Source organism: Sylvia atricapilla, chromosome 6 (genome assembly GCF_009819655.1).
Source record: "Sylvia atricapilla isolate bSylAtr1 chromosome 6, bSylAtr1.pri, whole genome shotgun sequence".
Taxonomy (NCBI): domain Eukaryota; kingdom Metazoa; phylum Chordata; class Aves; order Passeriformes; family Sylviidae; genus Sylvia; species Sylvia atricapilla.
In genome coordinates, this window is record NC_089145.1 from 15,313,523 (window position 1) to 15,335,464 (window position 21,942).

Genomic DNA, 21,942 nt, shown 5'->3' on the forward strand with positions numbered 1-21,942 from the left:
AGCCAAGTGAACTTGTCTTAAGGTCAGCATGAAGATTTACAGGCGCTCAGAACAGGATACACCGACGTCAAGGTGAAAAGTGCTTGACGCAAATATCTGAGATATTTGAGCCCTATCAGCTCCTCCCACCTGAACTGCCTTTCTCTTGTCTAAGTCAACCAATGCACAGTTCAGCAGCCTGGACTTACTGTGAGATGTGAGTTATCGGGGTCAGCAGAGTCTCACCCTCCAGGTCAAGCTCATCAGCAAAGCTGCTGGTCCTGATGAACGGTCCTGTGTTCACATCTAGAAACGCTGGGCTCTTTTTTACTGCGGAAAAAAACATGCAGACAGCAGTTCAAGCAATAGCATTGGACTGCTGCTCATCTGGACCTATGAAATACTGCACATTTTAAAAGAATATTGAAAACAAAAGTTGCTACCAAAATCGTGCGAAGCTCAGAGTTCACAAAAAGCAAAATTTTAACTCTTTCTTTGCCCAAAGCATTTGAACTTCTGGTGAAGATTAAAACTAATATTTTGTTCATTTTTTTTTCTTTTGTTCACATTCCTGATACACTAGAATGTTCAGAATCTATATGACGGAGGCCTTCATGCATTATTAAGAGACAATTTGCTGGTTCCCTCTCATACTAAGGCACGAGGCCACCTCATCTTTGGGCTCAGAATCAGGAAAAAATCTCCAGTTCATCCCAGACGAGGTTTTTACTGGGAAGACTGATTCACAGCACTTCACATACTGAAAGTTTTACTGGCAGAGTTACTTGCAGATCATCACTTTTACGGATCCAAGAAATCAAGGAGATTCATTTTTAAACCCAGGCTCTGAAATTCTGTCAGATACTAACATTAAGAACATGAAATGCTTTTTCCAACATGGCCCTAACATTTGTTAGAGAAGCACAACATTTGCATATAATTAAAACCATTGATGTGGTTTACATGACTGCAAATGAATTTACAGAAAATAAAACTTGGTAACATTCCATATAAATCATAGGTAATTGCGGCAAGTCTACAGAAACCTTTCTCTGTCCAACTGGCTGAAATATTCAATAAAACAACTATAATGTAGTAATTTATGAAAACTCTATTATATTAAATGAAATACTTTATAATATAGTAGTAAATAATGTCCTGCCAAAAAGCCACACAACACCTAAAGGAATACAACAGAAACAGATCAAACAAATGCAGCAGAAATTTTGTGAGAAATACAAGTGGGAATATCAGGAAATTATTATTTTCTTTTAATGCAACAATTTCACTCAGGTTATTAGGTATTTTCATATGACAGAAATAGATTTGAACTAAAAAAAATAAACAAACCAAACAGAACAGAAAGTATTACTTCATCATTAAGCACACAGCTGTCCAAAACCACAAAAGAAAGTCTGTGTAGGCCAGAAGTTGCAATAGGAAAAGATTACCTCTGAAATCACAGTAACAGATAGATAAATAAATAAATTAATTAATAAGACAACTGTAAGGAGATACATATTACAAGCACGAAACACTTGTAGTACTTAAAATTAATATTTTGTAGTAAGTTTTAGCAAGCTTTAGTTTCTATTTTTGCTTTAGTATCATACTAATAATATAGTAGCACACTATTTAATCGCTTTGCTGTAGCCATCACTCAAAAAAAAAGGCGGTGAAACCAGCAAAATAATTCCAGATAAAGATATGCAGTGAAATGCCATTCAAACAGACTTCTTCAGGCTTTCACTAAATTAATTTTCACTGTTTTCATTTCTACAAGACATAAATGAAACTTTCCTAGTTTCTAGCAAATAAGGACTCACAAATGTTTTTGTTTTCCTGATGGCAAGTGATAAAAACTGCTGCACCTAAAGCCTTGTAAAGGGTTTGCTGAACACTCACTAGACTGTGCTCATAAGAGACACAGCACACTCCATACACAGGTGGATTTGTAGGAACATGGATTCTTGGATCAGCCACAGCTATTGCTTTCCAGTTTTGTGGGAGGGGAAAGAAGGACTGGCAAAATGGAAAAAGAACCAGAAATCAAGAGTGGGCTTCAGCCTACTTGAAAGAATTCTTGTGTGAGCACATAGAGAGCAGGAGCTGATTAGTATGAGGCAAACATGGTATCTCCTTCCCTCTGTTTTAAAAATTTCTGAGATCATCATAACTAAGAAAAGAGCATGGCCTTAATGAGAGTTTCGCTGCCTTAAAGTGTCTTGAAAGAGGGCTCAACCGGGGAGCTCACTTCTTTTCATACAAAAACAAATTCATCGCCATTAGACTTTGGACAAGTCCTTCTTAGAAAGCAGTGTTTAAAAAATACTAAAAACTCCACAATTTCCAAATATGAAGGTTAAAAAGAAAAAGAAGATGACACTTTAGGCACTAGTTTTCAGTGGATTTAAACTGGGTGAATTTAAACATTTGCAACTCACAACCTGAACAACCTCCAAACTCAAAATTCTACTGAAATACCTTTTTTAAAACCAGCTCTATAATTTTTGTGCCACAGCAGAGAGCTCCAGACAGAGCATTGCAAAGATTTAGTAATTAACAAAGGTGATGAAACATGATGGAACAATGAAATATTATGAGCTTTACCTGGAGAGGAAGGAGCGCTGGAAGACTGCTGGTCTGTGGAAAAGGATGGCCAGGAGCGCTGACAATCTGAGTCAGAGTGAAGATGTACATGAAACAGAGATAGGAAAGGAGAAAAAAAACCACACACACACACAGAAAAAAAAAAAAAAAAAAAAAAAAAAAAAAAAAAAAAAGAAGCTACAGACAGACAGCTGAGGAGACACAGACATGTCTATAATTTAGTATGTTCTACCTGACACAAAATTAAAAATAGTGTGGAAAACAGTGTATGAAACTGTACAACAGTGCATTAGACGTTGGCAGAATGTTCAGTTGCCACTGTGGAGGTATCATTGCTTCTCCAAGCTCATTCTTCATGGCAGCGTCAATGCTGCAAGGTATTCATTCCTCCCTACAGGCCAGTCTTTGTTTGCCTCTTTCCTCCAGACTTCTGGGTTTCTCAAGCCTTTCCCTTTCCTAGGTGCCCAAGCTCCCAGAGGTCAGACTCTTGCTCTGGTTCACACTGTTCACAGAGCAGCTCTCTCCTGGGCAGATTTCAGTGCTGCCAGGTGAATGGGGCAGTTTGGACACCCACGTTTGAAGCTTTCAAACACATCCCATAAAAAGATTTGAAGCTGCCCACTTCAACCATGTAAACCACATGCCAGCCTCAAGCTGAATTTCCTGGGGAAGTGTTTTAGGCAAGCAAGAGGAGTCAGTGAGGAGAAAGTCTCAGCAAAACGCAATCATTACTCTATGTTAAGTTGTTCTGAATAGCATTATGTATTAATAACTATTTCATTAAGAACTGACTGTGAATTCACTTGGACAGACTAATATTTTTCAGGAATGGTGCCTTACTTTTATGCAATGAGAAAAACTCTTAAAATAAAAAAATGTAAAATTGGAGTAAAAAAGAAAAAAAAATCAGAAAAAAACCCCTCATTTTGCAGGTGATCTCTCAGTGCTACAGGCATGTCCTGGTTCCAGGCAGAACAGGGTTAAGTTTTGCAGTAGCCAGGATGGGCCATGGCTCCTTTGGTTTTTGTTGAACTGATGATGCCAGGAGAAAGAAAGAAGGGAGAAAAAGCTAGAAATCTCTGGTTGCACAGAGATTCTGGCAGGGAAGCTAGAGGAGGAATCCAGGAGTGTGAAGACTGAAGTATAAGTGGGCAGCCCAAAAATTTACTGAATGTGAGAAAGCAGCACATGGATATGTTACTAGAGCCTTTCTGAAGACCAAATTAAAGCTAAATGAGTATCCTTTATCCTTGTACTTTCCAATTTCTTACTTCTGAGCTTTTGACTTGGCAGCTCCAGTTTTCTGTGTAGGTAACCTTTTTTACAGTAAGTAAAATAACACTCTCTCCTCTCTTTCTTTGAGCTGCTGTGAGAACGGTGTTAGATAACCTCTCATGTCCACTGAGCTCTGGCTGGCTGCCTGGGACACAGGAACTGAACCTATGATGGCTGCTAAAGCTCCTCTGCAGTTTCCCAAAGATGAAGGAATTTCTTGTTCATATAAAACAGGTGTTTTGTTCAATGGCTCTCACTGCCCCTGTGATCTTGTTCCACCATGTCCATCCCCAACAGAGACACACCTCTTGGAATGGTGGAAACCAGAAAAATCAAGGACTGATCAGGGGAGTCAAGGAGATTCAGTTTGGTTTTGCTGTTTTAACACCTCAATTTCACTTGTGTCCCATGTGGGTTCAGGAGTGAAACTGAACCTTGCCATTTCAGTCAGTTTAATCCAAGCTTCAGCATCCTTTGCACTCAATCACTGGAAGGAAGCCTCTGTTGTCTGTGGTTTCAGAGCAGAAAACTTACAGGTGGCTCATAGCACTCTCACTAAATCACAGAGGTCTTTTTCCCAGACCTAGCTCTAATCCTACTGTCTTTGGGGAACACTCAATTGTGAAGAAAGTGCCTAAGCAAGCACATTAGAAACATCACAAGACTACATGGCTGCTTAAGTGATCGCAGAATCCAGACAAACAGTAAAATAAATTATTTAATTTATGGGTCCCCATCTGTTCACAAATATCTACAGCACATTTTTACAAGAACAGATGCATGTACTTCAGCATGCACAACACTGGGGGGTCAAATCTGAAAGTTTTCTCCTATCCTAATACAGTTAGTTAGAAATTAATTCACATCATATGCTTACATAACTACTGGATGACTTATATTTATTAGAAAATAATCTTTTTCTATTGGTTACATATACATGAGCAATTTTTCTCAAGTATAAAAAACTCCTAGAGGTCATCTACTTACACAAATGAGAACTCACTTTTCTCTTTATAATGAGACTGAATGTAGTTGTGATTGCAAGTGTGAGAATGTACATTTTCTGTCTGCCTAGATCTCCTTGGCTGCGAAAGACTTCTTAGAAATTATATGGCACTAGACACACATGAAAAGCACTGCAAACATTACATTCTCATAAGCTGGCATGCCATAAATAGAATTATTTTCCTCAACTTACCAAGCAATTTAAACATTCCTTTTTGTCCTGTATACTTGTAACAGTTTATAGAGGAGAACACAGATAAAAAAGAAAAAAGATAAGTGTCAGAAGAAATTAGAGAAAAACCTTTTACTGAAAGCTCTAGAACTGATTTTTGAAATGACAGTAGTAGGCTACCACCAAATTGTACTGACCTTAATCAGGTCAGAAATTTAGTAGTAAAAGGTTGGACTTTACAACTCTAAGCATTTGTAAGGTTCCGTCATTTGATTTTTTTGAAGAAAAGTGTCTGTACTTAAATTCTGAGACACACACTTATAGCTCAGTACTTGTCCACCTTTTAGCAGCTATGTCATTTCTACCACCAGATGCAATTTGCAATCACTCCTTAGAAGAGGCCAAGAAAGAGTGGAAAAGCATGGATGATGCAGGACAATACAACACAAGCACACCAAAAAACTACACGAAAAGCAAGACTTTCTGCTTGCACTAAAATACGCCCAGTGCCAGCCCACACTGCTGTCTTATTTTAAAGCCCATTAAATTTATTCATGTCAGCCAAATTTTTGAGGAGAAAAAAACACAAGTACTTAAGGTATCTATAATCAATAAAATACACTTTAAAAATTAAACCTTGCTCTTGTTGCCAAAATTTGAGCAATACATTAAACACTTCCGATAAAAATACATTTGTAAAAATGCCACATTGTAAATTCAGAGTTCTTTTTGAAGTTCAGTACAGAAAATGCAAATATAAACAAGCTATTAATCATAAGGTGATCATCAGTGTTGTGTCTTCTTTATCCTCATACTGTACTATTTTGTGCAGTGACATTTAATACAGATGGATCCACATTTATCTTAAGTACTTCTGCTTTCAAAACTTGATTCACAGCCTACTGCACTGAGCAGATGGCATGAGCACATGATGGTTTCATGTAGCAGACGATGTTTGGTGCAGCCAAGGCACACCAATCCTTCTTGGTTCAGGTACAAGCACAATAGGAGCACATCCTGGGTAAATTTCCCATGGAAAAGCTGACAGCTAATCCCTGTAATTTCAATCAATTGCAGAATTGGGGAATGTATGCACCAGCCTAAGAGTCACTAGCTCTTCCATGAGGCAGAAATGAGAGATGATTTAATTTGTCTGCATTGGAGCATGCTCATTAAAGCAATGGTTAAATCTCACCCAGACAAGCCAGCAACCAAAGGCAAAAAAGAAAAGTATTCTCGCGTTAGAATGACAAGAGCTTGTTCTTTCCCTTTTTACTACAGAAACTAAAAAGGACCTGTATGCAAATCTAATCACGGAACTCATCACAGTTACTGGCATTTTTTTAATGGAGCTTCTTACCAGAATTTTCAAATGGTTCAAAGCTGAAATCAGGTTTCCTGTCCTCCCCGACGTGGTCGTAAGTGATGTGTGGTATAGCCAACATCCTGTCTGGAGAAGAAGGCCCATTGTCTTTGTCCAACTTAAACTTCTTCTTTTTAACCTGAAAAACCCACATACATTAAATTACTCAAACCAAGTCACATGGAGCTGTCTCTTCAGTGACTTCTTCAATAATAACACAGTCCCCAATGAGCTATAACCAATTAAAAGAGTGCCTGAATTACATTTTCCTGATCCTACACTGTGTTTCTCATTAGGTTGCCCCCTCATCCTGCCAAAACTGGCTAATCAGTAGATTTCTGCACATTGTCATTTCCAAATCCCTTGCCTGCAGTAAAAAAAGAAAACCTGCTAGCTATGCAGCAGCTAACATAAATCAAACTATTCTAGAATATCTTTATCATTTTATGGATGCAATAAATCACACCTTCAGTGCAAAGCCAATGGATATATTGTTACTGAACTCAGATAAACCTTAGAGATACAAGAGAAGATTTTTGCACAATATCCTCTCCTTCTAGCTTGAGACTGCTGTGCAATACTCTTACAGTACAGAGGATGGTGTACAACATAATCTAAAGATTCTGACAAAGGGGTTTTGTTGCTGTATTTAAAATGAAAAAATTATGAACTTACAGAATCTGTTGATATGACAGTATTACTGTATGTAGGCACAAGAAGCCTTTATCATGAAAGCTTCAAAAATCACAAAATCAATAGCTGAGAGAAACAGAAGTTTTGTTGGGTTTTGTTTGCTTGTTTTAATCAAATAAAAATTACTATTCTGGAAATGGTGATTTTCTTTTCTTTTTCACTTTTCCTTATAGTTTTCCAAACAGCAATGGTAAGTAACCGACTGATGTCCTTGAGTTAGGTCATTATTGCTCTTTTCCAAATGCTTAGATCCAGCAAAAAAGTCAAGCTTGGGGAAATTCAGCAAATCAACTTCTAGTTTATAATGTTTATATACTGTAACAATCAAAACTGAAATGTAAATCAAATTTTGAAACCAAGTAATAATTTGTAAATCAAGCAGAACAAATAACTTCTAGAGAGGAAAAAAAACCAACCCCAATCTGATTTAAAAACTATAATGCAAAACATTAGTTATTGATACCATCACCGATTTCTTTGGTTTTGGACTGGGTGACAGCAAATGATAATTCCTGGCAGGTTTTCGAATGTATATTTTCCATGTAGAAGAGTCTGGGTTTTCTGCAGCGTAGCATCTCCATGCAGTCTGGAACAAATGTTTTAAGCAACAGAATAATTAATCAGTCAGATTAGTGGCTTCCTGTACAACAAACACAGTAACTTCCAAGTCGCACGTCAGTCATCCTTTATTTAATGATATCCTTGAATTTGCCCTCTGGAAACAAACTCAGCATGGTTTAGAACCCTTACTTAGTAAATAGAAACCACATAGTTAGAAACTGTGGGAAACCACACAGAAAGACCAGTCATTTCAAGCACGACTTTTACTCTCAGTAGCAACAAACAAATAATGAGAGAGAATTCTAGACTAGACTCAAAAAAAGGTTGAAATTTCATGTACTGCTCCAATTTCCTACCTGCTTTTAGGCATTTTGCCTATTGCATCCTGAGTTACAGGCCCCTACTCAGAAAAAGACAAAAATTGCTCTTTCATGCCTCACAGAATTACTAGCAGAAAAAAAAAATGGAATTGTGATCTGATCAGTAAGGCTATATTCATACGAAGAAATGAAACTGAGGGCACAACAGAATAGTGCCAGTGGTTAACCAGGAGCCAAAACACAAACCCAGTCCTCCCTCTTACCAACCATCAGTGATTAAAGTCCCATGTTCTAAGGCAAAAGGGAGGAAAAGCAGACCTAGGAAACAAGACCAACAAGGAAACACTACTGCATTCTTTCTTAACTGTGTAAATATCAGCATTAATTAAAAACTAGTCTCCACATTATAAAGCCAGATCCTCACTTACTACATGAAGAAAGGACACACTTAAACACAAACAATCTAAAGCAGGGAAGGCCAGAAAACTCTAGATGAAAGTAACAAAGTAAGGCAGAATGAGAGAGGAAAACAGACGGCAGTTGGAAAGTAAATGAAAAGACAATCACCACATAAATCTCTCTATGATTAACAGAATAGTGGAAGAAACAAATGATCTCTAGAAGAAATCAAGAAGGAATATAAGGAAAGAAAACTACTCATCTGGGCTGTTCTCTTGTCTTGTACCTATTTTGTAAACATATTGGTTTAAGAACAATCTTTCCATAAGTCATTTGTAGAGCACTTAGTGAATTTGGCTTCCAGAAATGTGAGACTATTAGTAAATCATAATTACAACTATTAAGAACAGGTACTCAGCAATTCATTGTCTATCCTCTACTCCTCCTTAACATTTCTGATGAAGCCAAGTACAACGTTGTGGACATGTAGTCTCAGGCTTCCCAATAATTTCATGTTCATTTCCCAAAAGAATCAGTGGGAACATGAAAAAAAAAAAAATCCATTCTTACAAAACCATACCATACAAGTCTCAAGATTTTTAGCTAATCTCTGGCTATAACCAGGGTCTTTTTCACATTAACTCTGGGACTGTTTAGTTTCAAGCATAAACTTCACAGTCAGCTACTGTTTCCATAAAGATTCTGACCTGGAAACCCACATTCACTCATGAAGCTAGCGAAGTAAGTCATATGAGAATGAAAAAAATGATATGGTGTACATCGAGTTTCCTTTTAAATTTTATCTTTGTGCTTCTAAAGCTATGTGCAGGTACTTGAGTAGAGGGAGTGAAAGCTGGAAAAACCTAGAATGAAACCATATTAATACTTCTCCAGGGTGCAATGCTGGCTCCTCCAATGAAGTAAAGGGCAAAATCTGCTTAACCATACTAACACTGAACTGTAATTGCACTTGTAACAGAGGGAATCAATATTTTCTTGCCTGCCAGTTATCCTACATGAAAAGACTGATTTCACAGAATCCCGATGGTTCCCAGCCACCTATTCTAGAGCTGAAAAGTCCAAACAATATTTTCCTATTTAAGATTCTGACTTATTTCTCCTAAATTTGAGATTTTTAGGAATGTAGTTGTCCCAACTGAAGCATATTTGACATCTGTCTTTATAATGTATTTTTTAAAAGCACAATTCTACATGAAGCCTCCTCTTTGTTTTTTTCATTATTACAAGCATAACACTTCACAACATTTTCCCCAGGTAAACTGTTTAATAATTAGAGGATAACTTTCAGTTTTGATTTTAACCAGCTGAATTAAACAGTTTACAGTGATTTGGGAGTGTACTTTTCTGCTCATTAGTTTACATTAAAGACTGGATTTCCAAAACTTGCATCTGTAACTCCTGTACAGTTTTTAATGGGAATCAGGGAGGCGAAAACTGCCAACAGCTTGGGAAAAAAACTCCAAACCAAACCAAAAACCCACTATAAATGGAAAGAAATTACAGTATGCATTATGCAAGAACTCAGTACCTGTATGAGTGAGGCAGCAGCTGGAATCTGACGGTTGAAATGCTTCTGTCTTTGTTTCTGTTGTACCTTTAGGGCAAAGCCTGAACCAAGAATTCCCTGTGGAAAGAAAACAAAAGAAAACAACCCTTATTTTTTTTTTTTAAGAGTGAAGGGAAAGAACTACACATAAAATTGCCAAGTTCTGCTGTGTTAATAAACTTCTCTTCAGCATCATAAAACCCAACTAACTGTTTGGAGGAAATGACTTAATACAGTGAAATTTTTAGTCTCTATTATTATTATTACTTGCTGAAGAAAACTGTGAATGCTATCATGCCCTGATGTAAAGCCTGCTGGACTCAGACCTGAAAAAGGAAGCAGAAATTACATTTCATACACTCTAAAAGTCTCACAAAGGCTTGTGTAGGGGAATGACAGAATATGGGGGGAAAATCAACCTTATGGGCTTAAATACACTTTTATGGGAAATGAAGCTTTAGCAGGCCATGATGTAAGCCACTGGACCTTTTAGCTGTGGTATGGTAATTTCTATTTCCATTATGTTAATCCATGGTGGGAGTGAGGAAAGAGGATGAAGAGAAAAAGACATATTTCAAAATGGTCAACTGAGTTGAACATAAAGGCATCTAATTCACTCTCAGGACAAGGCACATGGACTAATGGCACTGGATAGCGACTGGTGAAACTGGAACTAGATTCCAAATGTAGTAGAAACATGAAGTCCAAATTTAAGCAAAGAGCAAGCCGTTTATGTGGTCATTTGCACAGGCATAGGTATATTTAGCACAAGTTTTAGTAACAGGTAAAAATGAACACTTCTATAAATCAGCTCACATGATTACACCTACTCAAGGAAAGTACAATTCTTTTCCTACATATACTGCATCAGAGCAGCCAGGGATCTTGGCTCAGCCTCTAAGAACTCTATTAATCATTAAATATTTTGAAAGGAACACAAAACGCCCTTCCTATTATGTTCATTTAGTAAAGATCAAAGAGATGATGATGCTCAAGCACCACATATTTGGGAAATGAGGGATCATTGCTTGATCCAGAACCCACACCAGTTGTGTTTAGCAACTACAAACACTTTTGACTGTGATCTCAGCCAGATCTTGTCACTTAAAACACCAACAAGAAAGCCTGCAATAGAGCTTCAAACCCCAAATTCCCCCTTGGGCTGACTCACAGGAACCACTTCATTCAGCAAGGAAAATCCCACTAATAAAGGGGTGATTGGTGGTGTTCAACTTCAACAAAGAGTAGGGAAATCTGACAGGTAAACATAAAACATGGCCATGAAGGCACGTCTGCTACGCAATCCTTTATAAAACATTTTTGTGGCATTTTAGACTGATTTAAAAAAACCAACCAACCCAAACAAAATCCAAACAAAACAAACACCCCACCATCAACACTCTCCACTCAAAAAAATAGGTTTTGCTGTTTTCCATACCAATCATTTCACTTATCTGATTTCTCTTCTAAAGTAAAAGTGGAAGAGATTAGAATGAGGAGGGGGGGAAACATATGCTTCAAAGGCAAACTGATGCCAGAGAAATTTCCCTAATTTTCCTCCTCTGTAAAAAGCTTATGTACTTTTAAAGTAGACAACTAATTTTAGAAGGTCACTGGTTTTACTAGCTACTATTTCATGCTGTGAAGAACTTCTGTGATGGTACTGGCATAAAAGTATTCTCATCTGTCCTGTACCATCCCCACCACTTCTTCATTAGAACTACATAAACATCTGCTAACAAAACTGCTTGTGTCCCTAAACTGAAAAAATAAACATGTAAACAGAACACTTCAGGTGGCATGAACATTTAACAGCACAATTCAGGGTATTGCCAAATTTGTGGAAAACATACTCTTAACTACCCTCTCACTGAGTATTTGGGTTTTCAAACCGCAGTCCAAGGTCCGCTGATTTTCAATTTACCCTTGGTACTCAAGTGCCTCGTTTGAAAGCACTCAGGAACTGTTCTCAGTGCAAACAAAGTGCCATTACAGCTTTAGGAAGTCAGCTATAGGTTACTTTTGAAAACAGGACTTTGGCCATGGACAGATATTAATTTTTTGAAGAACTGCATCAGTGTCCCTGGCTGCTGACTGCTGTCTTTCTGCCAGTGACATCTTTTTGGAAGCTTTTTTAGAAGAATGATGTATGTGAGAATTCTCCAGTTCACCTTGGACCTAATAAGTTGAGTAAACTGTGAGTAAATGCCTTAAAAAAACCAAAACATTGCTAAGTCATCACTAAGAAGTAATTAGAAATAGTTTCCTTTACACTCCTGAGATAGGCTGGGAAAATTACTTGGAATTAAATGTCTCCCTCAAATACAAATCCTTCTCAAATCTAGTGTTGCACACAAAAACCACTGCATATTTATTTAGCTACTTCTAGAAGCTCTTTTGTTTCTATAAGCTACATAAATTTCAGCTACAATACAGAAGCTTAATACAAAACTTATATAACACCAGGTTAAATGAAAGGTAAAAGAATCAATAACAAAATTTCCCTCTGATAACTAATGAATCAACATCAAATGGTCACAAAAGTACAAGATAACCTACCGCAGGCAGTGCAAAAAATGAGATTGCAAACACTGAAAAACAAGATGCAATTGTCTTTCCTATCCAGGTCTGTGGCACTTTATCTCCATAGCCAATAGTTGTAACAGTCACCTGCAAAGAGAAATAAAGAGGGCATTACAGCAAGTATTAACACACTACTTTGGGCTTGTTTCTCTCTATTCCTTTTTTATTTATTTCAAAGAAGCATTAGCTGCATATTCCTAACTGTCCCACTGTCAGCCTGCGTGACACTAATGAAGGTTAACTCTTCCTTCCAGGTTTACTTCCCCACCAAACAATCAATGGAAAGACATACAGGAAACTGAATTACAACAAAATACGCGTTTAAAATCTTGCAAAGTAAAACCATTAATTTAAGCCTTCGTGGCTGAGGCAACTGTACAGCACATGAAGTCAGAGGGGTAGGGGTTGCCTGCCCATGTCACACACTTTCCTTAGGGAAAAGGCTGCCAACAGTTCTGGACTGGTGATGTGGTTTATGGGCAGGAGATGTTTGCTGAGAACACTGCAGAACTGCTGCATGGAAAGAGCACACACAGACTGTAACCAGGCACTGTGACTGCAGTCAGGCATGAAGCCTCCTAGAGATAACACTGGTATAAATAGCAAGAGAAGCTGAAAATTTTCCATGCAGTAAAGACCCCGAAAACACTCTAATGAATCACCAATTCATATAAAACACTAAGAGCAGGAGCAGATAATTTAAAGCACACATGCAGGAAACATCTGTTGAGTTTGCCTTTCAGAACACTGAAGTAAAGATTACCACCACAGTGATGTAGCGTAACAAGGCTTAATAAGCCATTATTTGCATGAGCTCAAGAAAAGAATGTATTTGTTTGAAGCAGAAGGATACATTTGGCATCTGAGAGCAATTTACATTCACCTATGTCACCAGCTATTTCTGAATTTGTAAATTAGAGAGATTTTTATCTGTGGCTTCGAGGAAGGCTAACCAGAGCAAATCAGAGCATGGGAAACCACGTGGAGCCCTCAAGCAGCTGAGGCACAGCTCCGTTGTTGGCTGGTCAGACTTTCTTCTGACACTGTGGGCTGCAGCTGCCTGGGACACAGATGTTGGTCCCACAGTCACACACACTGAGGCCATCCCCACCTTGTCCTGAACTTGTCCACCCTGTAAGCAAAGTCACGGTGTGCCAGTCAAACACACGACAGAAGGAGCAGCTTGTTGCAAGTGATGTCTGCTGCAAGTATTAGTTTTTAATTTTTAACTCAAGTTTTCAAAATGTGGCCTTTTTCCAAAATGTCTGTCGCAAGTATTAGTTTTTAATTTTTAATCCAAGTTTTTAAAACGTGGCCTTTTTCCAAAACTGTTTCCCATCCATCAGAAGCATTGTAAGGGTTAGATAACTACCCACACACCTTTGCCTGTATTCCTGAAATTGTAATTAAAATTCCACCCTAATTCAGGACCTGATGAGGGACAGAACAGTGACACTATCTCCCTACCAACATAGGAGGCTGGCTTGAAAAAAAAAATCCTAAAGCCTAATTACAATTTCACTTTCAAAAATACGGAATAAAAAAGGAAATACAATTATGGGAAAAGGCCTCCACTGCCTTCTCACAAAGAAGATTATGAGAGAAAATAACAGTTTATGCTTCTGTTTTTGAAAAGAATAATATAAATCCTTGCAAGTGAATACTGTTACCAACTATTCTGTGTTACAATCTTAAAATCATGTTGAAATACACACATTAAGTAGCAATGTGAAAAGAAATAAGTGCTTCTGAGCTGACCAAAGTAAAACTGAAGAATTCACATACACCTAAGCATTTGTCTCCCCCTTCCCACCACATCCCTGCCCCTTCCTTCTGAATTGGTTTATATGAATCATCAGTAATACAAAAAAAGTATTCCCTCTGATGGTTGTCTAGGAGGTTTTTTTTAAAAAAAACATTTCGGAAATTGGGTTGCAAATCAAAGTGTGCAGTTAACTTTTTCCTCTGCCCTCATAACTCTAAACCATCTACAAATGCATTGTATTCTGAAATTACATTTTCTTTTTTCCCCAAAATATATGCTGTTGAAAGCTGACATGCCAAGTTTCTGCCCTAAGTCATTCTTTACAGCTGGATTAAAACTCCCTAAAGAGCACAATACTAATTTTACAGTTGTAAAAGAGGATATTATAATGGAAATACTGAGTCAACTTCTACTCCAGCGTAGTAAACATGCTGGCATAAGGAAATTAAATTGATACAAGAGCTCACACACTGAATTCCATTGAAAAGCAGCCTGTAAAACAATTGCTTTAATTAGGAACAAAATCATATTCATCCATTTGCTATCTTAGAACTTTGATCTGATGAAAATCACCACAGATTTAGGCATTAAGACTAATGTTGCTCCTATTAAATATGCATCAAAAGTCTGAAGGGGGGAATATGAAGCAAAAACCCACCCAGAAAGAAGAATAGTAATGTTCATCAGCACTGAGTAGGGAAAGAATTTTATTTTAGGTTATATCAGGCTAAAGTGAGCACAGGAAACTAATCAGGTTAGTAAGGATATTCTGTCTATGAAATCCCTGCTGAGTACCTGAATTTGGATAGTTAAATGGCTGCAAAATACAAGAATCTCCAGATGTAACAATATCTCCATCTGTACTTTGCAAGTAACAATTTTAAAAGGTTTGTTCACATCTACCCCATAACAGTTCATTGCATGAAAACAAAATGTAGTTGGAGCTGCTCATGGAGCTAAAGCTCAGAGAAGAGAAGGCTGCTGCAAAAGAAAGAGATGCCGTGCAAAGAAAGTATTTAAAAATATCTTCTTCTTTCAACCCCGCTCCAACAATTCCAAAACTAAACAACTCACCCACAAAAAAATCCAAACACATAATCCCCAAAATCAGAGTATTTTTTAAATAAGGATGTCACGGCTGTATAGTTGGTACACTTGACTTGTAAACCACATAGAAACTAAAAATGACATGGCCCCTTCTGCCAAACATTGAAGTCAGTGTACAGTTTTCAAGAGCTTTTATAATTGAGAAGATGGGGAGAAAGGATTCTGAACAACACAAGATCCACAAGACCACTTTTCATGAAGCTATTTTTTAAAAATTACGTGCAACTATTTTAAAAATTAAGTCAGATTACTTCCAATTTAGAAAAAGTTCTATGCAGTTTAGAGTGGAATTTCCTGTAACTTTTCAGCAAAGCTTTCCCCCAACTTTGATTTTCAATTTACATTTAGCACATACTGGTGGGCTTTGCTAAACAGGACATTGTTTTGTGTATGCTTAGGAGTAAGTAAACTTTTAAATGTTTTGCTGAATTTGGTCCTTAGTGAAAAGGCCATTCTTCTAAGCTGTAATAATTAAAGGAACAAGAAATCCTCAAGTAAAGCTGTTATTTGCAGAAAACTGCTTGCTTAAAGTCAAAGCAAAAGACACAGAGAAATATCCATGCATGGGTATATTCAATAATTGCTCTAGGAAATAGTGTTCATCATCAAAGAGACTGTTAGCATAGTTTTTCTGAGGCACGTTTGTTCCAAAGTGAAGGTTGGAAATCGTGTATTCATTCAGTGGATATCAAAAGAAGAGCCCCTCTCAGTTGCTCTGAAATGGGACTGAAATTAATGCTGAAGAGAGAGGGAGGGGGAGAAAAAAACCAATGAAGACAAAACAAAAACCCACAAAACCCTCAGAGCCAGTGAGCAGGTAACTCTTTCTGAAGGTGGTCATCTCTGACAGATTCAATGAGAACATTTATCTTATTTTTTTAAGCGCCTGTGTTTCAAATTTTATTTTTAATGTTGTCCTGGTTTTATTGGTCTTGAATCTATACTAGGTCTTTAAAACTGGATCATATCTGGACATGATCAGGCAATAATCTGGACATGACAGACAATAAAAGTAGACTAGTTTTGAATACTGGGACTGGAGAACTGAAAGATACACCACATTACATTTATTTTACTTGCTAACATTGAAGATGTTTAGATATCCTGCCAGTGGCAGAACTTATACAGGCTTGAACTGGATTCAAAAGCAGCAATAATATGGACAATTCTTTATGCCATAAGGTAACTTTAGGTTTCTTCAAGAAGCCACAACTGACATGGCAAATAGCTACAGTCCAGAGTTCCCAAGGAAATTCAAATAAAGCCCCGGAGGCCAATTCAAATATGAAACTGAAAAATAAAAAATAGACTTATAAATAACAACAATGACAAGGAAGAACATTTAATTACAAGTTATGCACCCTAGGGGCGTGCCTATAGTCAGCAAAGCACAGCAATATGAAAGTACCCAACTCCAGATGCAGTTTAGTTGTGGTAACACAGACCTTTTACATGGTTTACTTCAGCTATATTACATATTCTGTTACTGCAGCCCAAAGAACTTGTTTAGCAGTGTACACATAGACTGAGATAACAAAAGAACACAGTGCTGGAGAGTGAGAAAAGGGGTGTGAAAATGCTGTCAAGGACTTTTTGAAGCATTCTCTACTGTGTCAGGTAAGTGCACTTTCAGAGAAGAGAGAGCACTTATTTATGATGGTATCTGAGACAGAAGCTGTGAATTATTCTCTTCTGCAGGTTCAGCTCAAAACAGGTTTTCATTGACCAGAATTCGTGGTGTTTAAGCAAATTCAGAAAATTCTGGCTAAACATAACTGAAACTTTCAAGATCTAACACTTGAGAAGGTTTTTGTATGAGTTTGAGAACTTTATTAAGAGAATCCTTGTGACTTCCCAGCTAGCCATAGAATCACAGAAGGGTTTGGGTTGGAACAAACCTTAAATATCACCTAGTTCCAAGCCCCTGAGATGGGCAGGGACACCTTCCACTATCCCAGGTTGCTCAGAGCCCCATCCAACCTGCCCTTGAACACTGCCAGGGATGGGGAATCCGCAGCTTCTCTGGGCTAACTAGCTCTCTGTCCTAACTCTACAGGGCTTTTTACCAGCAAGAAAGAATGAAGAATATTATACTATCAAGAAATCAGAAATAGATGGACCTGAATCCACCTCAGTTTGGTTCTGTTAAAACTTTTTAGCAGTTAGTGGAAGTGCATTAGAGCTGAACAAGGACACCTAATTCTACTTTTAATATTAAAGAAATTACATTATTATGTGTTCATTGAACGCAGTCTCACACTTCATGTGGCATGCTGCAACACAATAGAAGGCATAGCAGAAAAAATACTATCATAATTAAATGTATTGATTAAATAAGTTTATTGTAATTAGGAAGACAAAATAACTGGCACGCCTATTAACTGAACAATAATTCCCTGAAAGGAGAATATTTCAATATCCTGACAGATCGTGTTGCTTCTATGGGAGGTTTTACTGTATTTTCAGTAAGCCAATCTGGTCTGTCACATACCGTTTTTAATGGCAACGCCAATGACAGCATGTGTTTTTAAATGCAGCTACATCTGCCACTGTTAATTACTGAGTCATCTGACCACTGTAGTGGAAAATAAAAATGCCATAATGACATGAAAGCATTGAAAAAAGCTACTTGACAGAAAACCACTTTCTTGTGCTACACAGTAAGTCTTCTGGTCCTAAGAAAGCCTGTATTTAACCATGGCAGACAGCAAGAAGAAAGAATTCTACAGCAGATCATAGCAGCAAAACAATGCAACAAAATAAAACCTGTTGTATTCAAAAAGGGCTACATATGCATTTCGACACCAGCAGACCTGCAGTGGATTTGCCCATCAACAGATCTTTCCTTCCTGAAACAGCAAGTGGTAGTTTGTAAAGAGAAGACTACATAGGCACACACACAGGTTTATTCAAAATATTTCCTTATATATATTCTTAAATACATACATGTATTTTATTAGTGAAATTGATATTAGTCCTATCACTACTGTACAAAAAAATCCTATTAGTTAGTATTATTTTTAACCAAAAATGAGAGAAACAATGCCTTTTGATTTAAAACAGCAAAGAGAAAGCTCGAGCAGATCAGCACATTTTGAAAGTGCAAGTATGTTATCAGTGACGTCTGTGCATTTCAAAGATCTGTAGCACTTACTGATGACAGTTTGTTTGATTAAGCTAATAGAATTAAAGCAGATAAAAAAAAGCCATTGCTTGAGTGCTAATGACAAGGAAAAATAGCTTCCAAAAATACCTTTCTTTGAACGGCAATAGGAAACAGAAGTGAGAACAATTACTAATGGGAAATCCCAGAAAAGAACTGCCAACCTAGTATTTGTGCCATATGAGAAAGAAAGAGGGAATAGCTACTAGCAGAAGCAACAAAATTAAAATGTTTATGAAAATATAATTCCAGAATAGAGCTGCCACACTAGTACGTGGATATAATGAACAAAGAGACAACTGCCACGAGCAATACCAGTACAGGAGAACTTTACTACCAGAACTAAAGATACATCTACAGCAAAGTTGAGAAAGGTGAAAAATATCTATACAAGATGGTTACAATACAGCACAGTCAAATGCTGTGTAAAGACACTAAGTGGCTCACAAAGCAATATAGCCACCCTAGAAGAGTCCTCTGTCTGGATTTCCTATCTATCTTCTTGCTCCAGAATTAGTCCATTCTGAATAAACTAGGAATTACAGTCACAGGTCAAATTGAAAAATCACAGATAACTGTGGAAAAAAACCCAACCTGATGAAAAGCTGGACAAAGAAAACGTAAACACCACCCCATTCTCAAAAAAAACTAGCCCTGATTTAGCAAGACTCTTACCATCTTAGACAGTTGAACACTACCCATGACAAAGGTAGCAAGAAACAACCACTGTACCAGTAGGGAAGACAGGATAAAGAAATAGAACATGTGTTCCTACATATTTTTAATGTAATGTGATTACTTTAGATCACATAGGACTGTAAACACCAAATAACATTACTGATCTTCTACAGTATTTTTGTAGTGTCACAGAATTACAAAACCAGAAAGTGTATTGAAGCTGTTTCAAAGTGCTGTTCTTACTCCATGCTTGCTTGAATTTTACTCCAGTAAATCAGACAGTGTTAACGTGTGAAAATTGCTATACTTACTACTCCCCACCACAGGGCATCTGCATAGCTGCCAAACTCTGTTTCTCCAGAATCATTTACAGCATCTTTCTCAGCCAGGTACACAAAATAAGAGGAAAAAATCAGCCCCAGAAATCCAATGTAGAGTGTAGTTATCAGTTCCTGCAAAGAGAATCAATGGTATTATGATCTCATTGAGACTCTTAATTTCTAACACTGACAGGTTATAAAGCATAATTTGAAGAGAAAAATGCAATTTCAGCAATTAAAAAATATTGACACTGAGTGTGTTGGCTGTGCAAATTAATAAAAAAAATCCACTGAGCTCCACAGAGAACACTGAGTCAAAACAACCTCATCACAAGGCCTCATTAACCTTCTGGGCACTAAAAAGTAGTCGGGTAACTTTTTCAAACAGTGCCAGATTCAAACCAGCTCTGGAATTCAGATACATATTTTAGCAAATATTTGGACTACATTTCAGAAGTTTCATTTTTTGTTGTTGAGTCCAACTACAAGTCAAAATTTGCCAAAGTGGAAGTGAATACAAGGCAGAACAACCACACTCGGTTAAAATAAATGACTACCCGCCTCCACACTAAAAATGAGTGATAGCAGCAGGTCTGAATGTATGCTGTTCTGAATATAAAGGCTTTGGCATCAGCTGTGCCATTGCTCAGACTGCCCAAACTTACCTGTCTGTGTATGAACACCACTGATCCCAGCAGCCTCCAGGTACCGCCCTGCCGGTCAACGTGCAGCATCCGCAAAATCTGCAGGAAACGGATGCCCCTGGAACAGGATTTTCAAATCTTTAATGAACAGACCAAACACACAAGAGAAGAAACAGAGGTGGAAAAGAGAACTCTGGCTTCCAAAGGACTGTTTTAGGAGACACAGAGTGTTTTATGTTAGACTTTCATGTATCTTTTCACTCCACTCTCACCCATCTTTCTTCTTGTTTGTTATGAAGACAGTCTGGGGAGATTGTCCAAGGGAAGTACTGACCTTTGTACACATGGCTAGTAAGAATAACTCAAAGATTCAGGAATTTTGGACACAAGCTGTAAATGCTCTAGAAATATTCATCCACTCATATGTGACCTGCTCCCCAGGATGGGAAACAAAATACAGAGCCAGCTAACTGAAGATCTGATTTCCTTATCTTTGAGGAATTTTGTAGGTAATTTAAACCAGACAGTCCAAAAATATTTCAAAACATTCTTTTTATGGGAGTCACTGCAATTCTGGAGCATGGCTGCAGCTAGTGTGAATAGTAAAGCACACTGCCCACCCATTCATTCCAGGAAAACCAAGTGGTGTGACTTTCCTGAGCACAAGGTGGACCCAGTCTATCAGGAGTTAACAACCACAGACAATTTATGAAGAGGCAGCTTGAAGATGTCAGAGATACAAAGCATCAAAGAGTTGCTACCAAACTAAGCTAAGAAACTAAACCAGGATTTGAGAAGAGAATGAGTTTCTCTATCCTCATTAGCCATAAAAGCATTACAACAAAATTGTATTTCCCCTACACTTTATGGGATCACCAATACATGATCAGTGATCTGCTCTATTACATGACACTGGGCAGTGAATCATTTTCTCCTGCAAGAATAGAAACAGGAGGTAAATTTTTAAAAAAGAAGAAACATTACCATGCTCAGCTAGCACTACTTTCTTTTATTGCATATAATTACCTGATAGCAGAGGTTGCAAAGACTTGACCTTTAGAGCCCACACAAAGGACTATCATGGAGGCAACAACCACAATTAAATCTGGAAAATAAAAGTCAATTGAAGAAAATTAATTAGCAGCATCTTACAATGCTTTGGCAAGACTACTAGAACCAAAACCCGTATTACTTTAACAAGTTGAACAGTCACTCCTAATAAATATTTTTGTTTATATACCAAGAGATCTCAATTATGGCATGTAAAAAAAATTCATCATGTGATATGACAGAAAGTTGTACTGAGATGGGTCCAAGCTGGCCACAGTCTAGATGAATGTGGAGTTACTGTCAAGCAGCCTGGAATACTTATTAGCTTTAAACCAGGAGGAATTTCAGCAGTTTCCATCTATTCTCTCTTCTCCAATTCTTATTTTCTGTCCTGCTTAGACAGGATTTTAATTGACAGAGATTTTGAGGTTTATTTCATATATGAGAAAATTGTCTTGCTATCATTTCATCTGTCCAGGTCCAAAAGGGAAAGAAAATTGGAATTAGGGTATGAGTCTAATTTAGTTTAAGTCAGTCAGTACTGTACTCAAAATCAACTTGCCTCAGGCCTAGTAAATTTTGGAAAGGAACTCTGTATTTTGGAGTATTTAAGTAGTTCTTGATCCATATCTGGGAAAGCAGAACTGCATTTTGCTTTCCAAACTGAATTAATTTGGATGATGTTTCA

The 21,942-nt window shown here is 37.5% G+C and overlaps 1 protein-coding gene across 2 annotated transcripts in view; it reads right to left on the bottom strand.

The window, feature by feature from the left end:
* KCNQ1 (potassium voltage-gated channel subfamily Q member 1) overlaps positions 1 to 21,942 on the bottom strand; it is a 330,886-nt gene that overhangs the window by 229,327 nt on the left and 79,617 nt on the right. Inside the window, exons 4-12 of one of the 2 annotated variants that reach the window (XM_066320892.1) lie at positions 21,231 to 21,309; positions 20,226 to 20,322; positions 19,552 to 19,692; positions 12,504 to 12,614; positions 9,927 to 10,022; positions 7,561 to 7,683; positions 6,402 to 6,543; positions 2,590 to 2,655; positions 189 to 309 (exon numbers count right to left, since the gene is read on the bottom strand). In XM_066320892.1, the coding sequence (XP_066176989.1) occupies positions 189 to 309; positions 2,590 to 2,655; positions 6,402 to 6,543; positions 7,561 to 7,683; positions 9,927 to 10,022; positions 12,504 to 12,614; positions 19,552 to 19,692; positions 20,226 to 20,322; positions 21,231 to 21,309 (976 nt within the window). The remainder of the gene's footprint in view (positions 1 to 188; positions 310 to 2,589; positions 2,656 to 6,401; positions 6,544 to 7,560; positions 7,684 to 9,926; positions 10,023 to 12,503; positions 12,615 to 19,551; positions 19,693 to 20,225; positions 20,323 to 21,230; positions 21,310 to 21,942) is intronic. The other variant, XM_066320893.1, reaches the window with a different exon arrangement.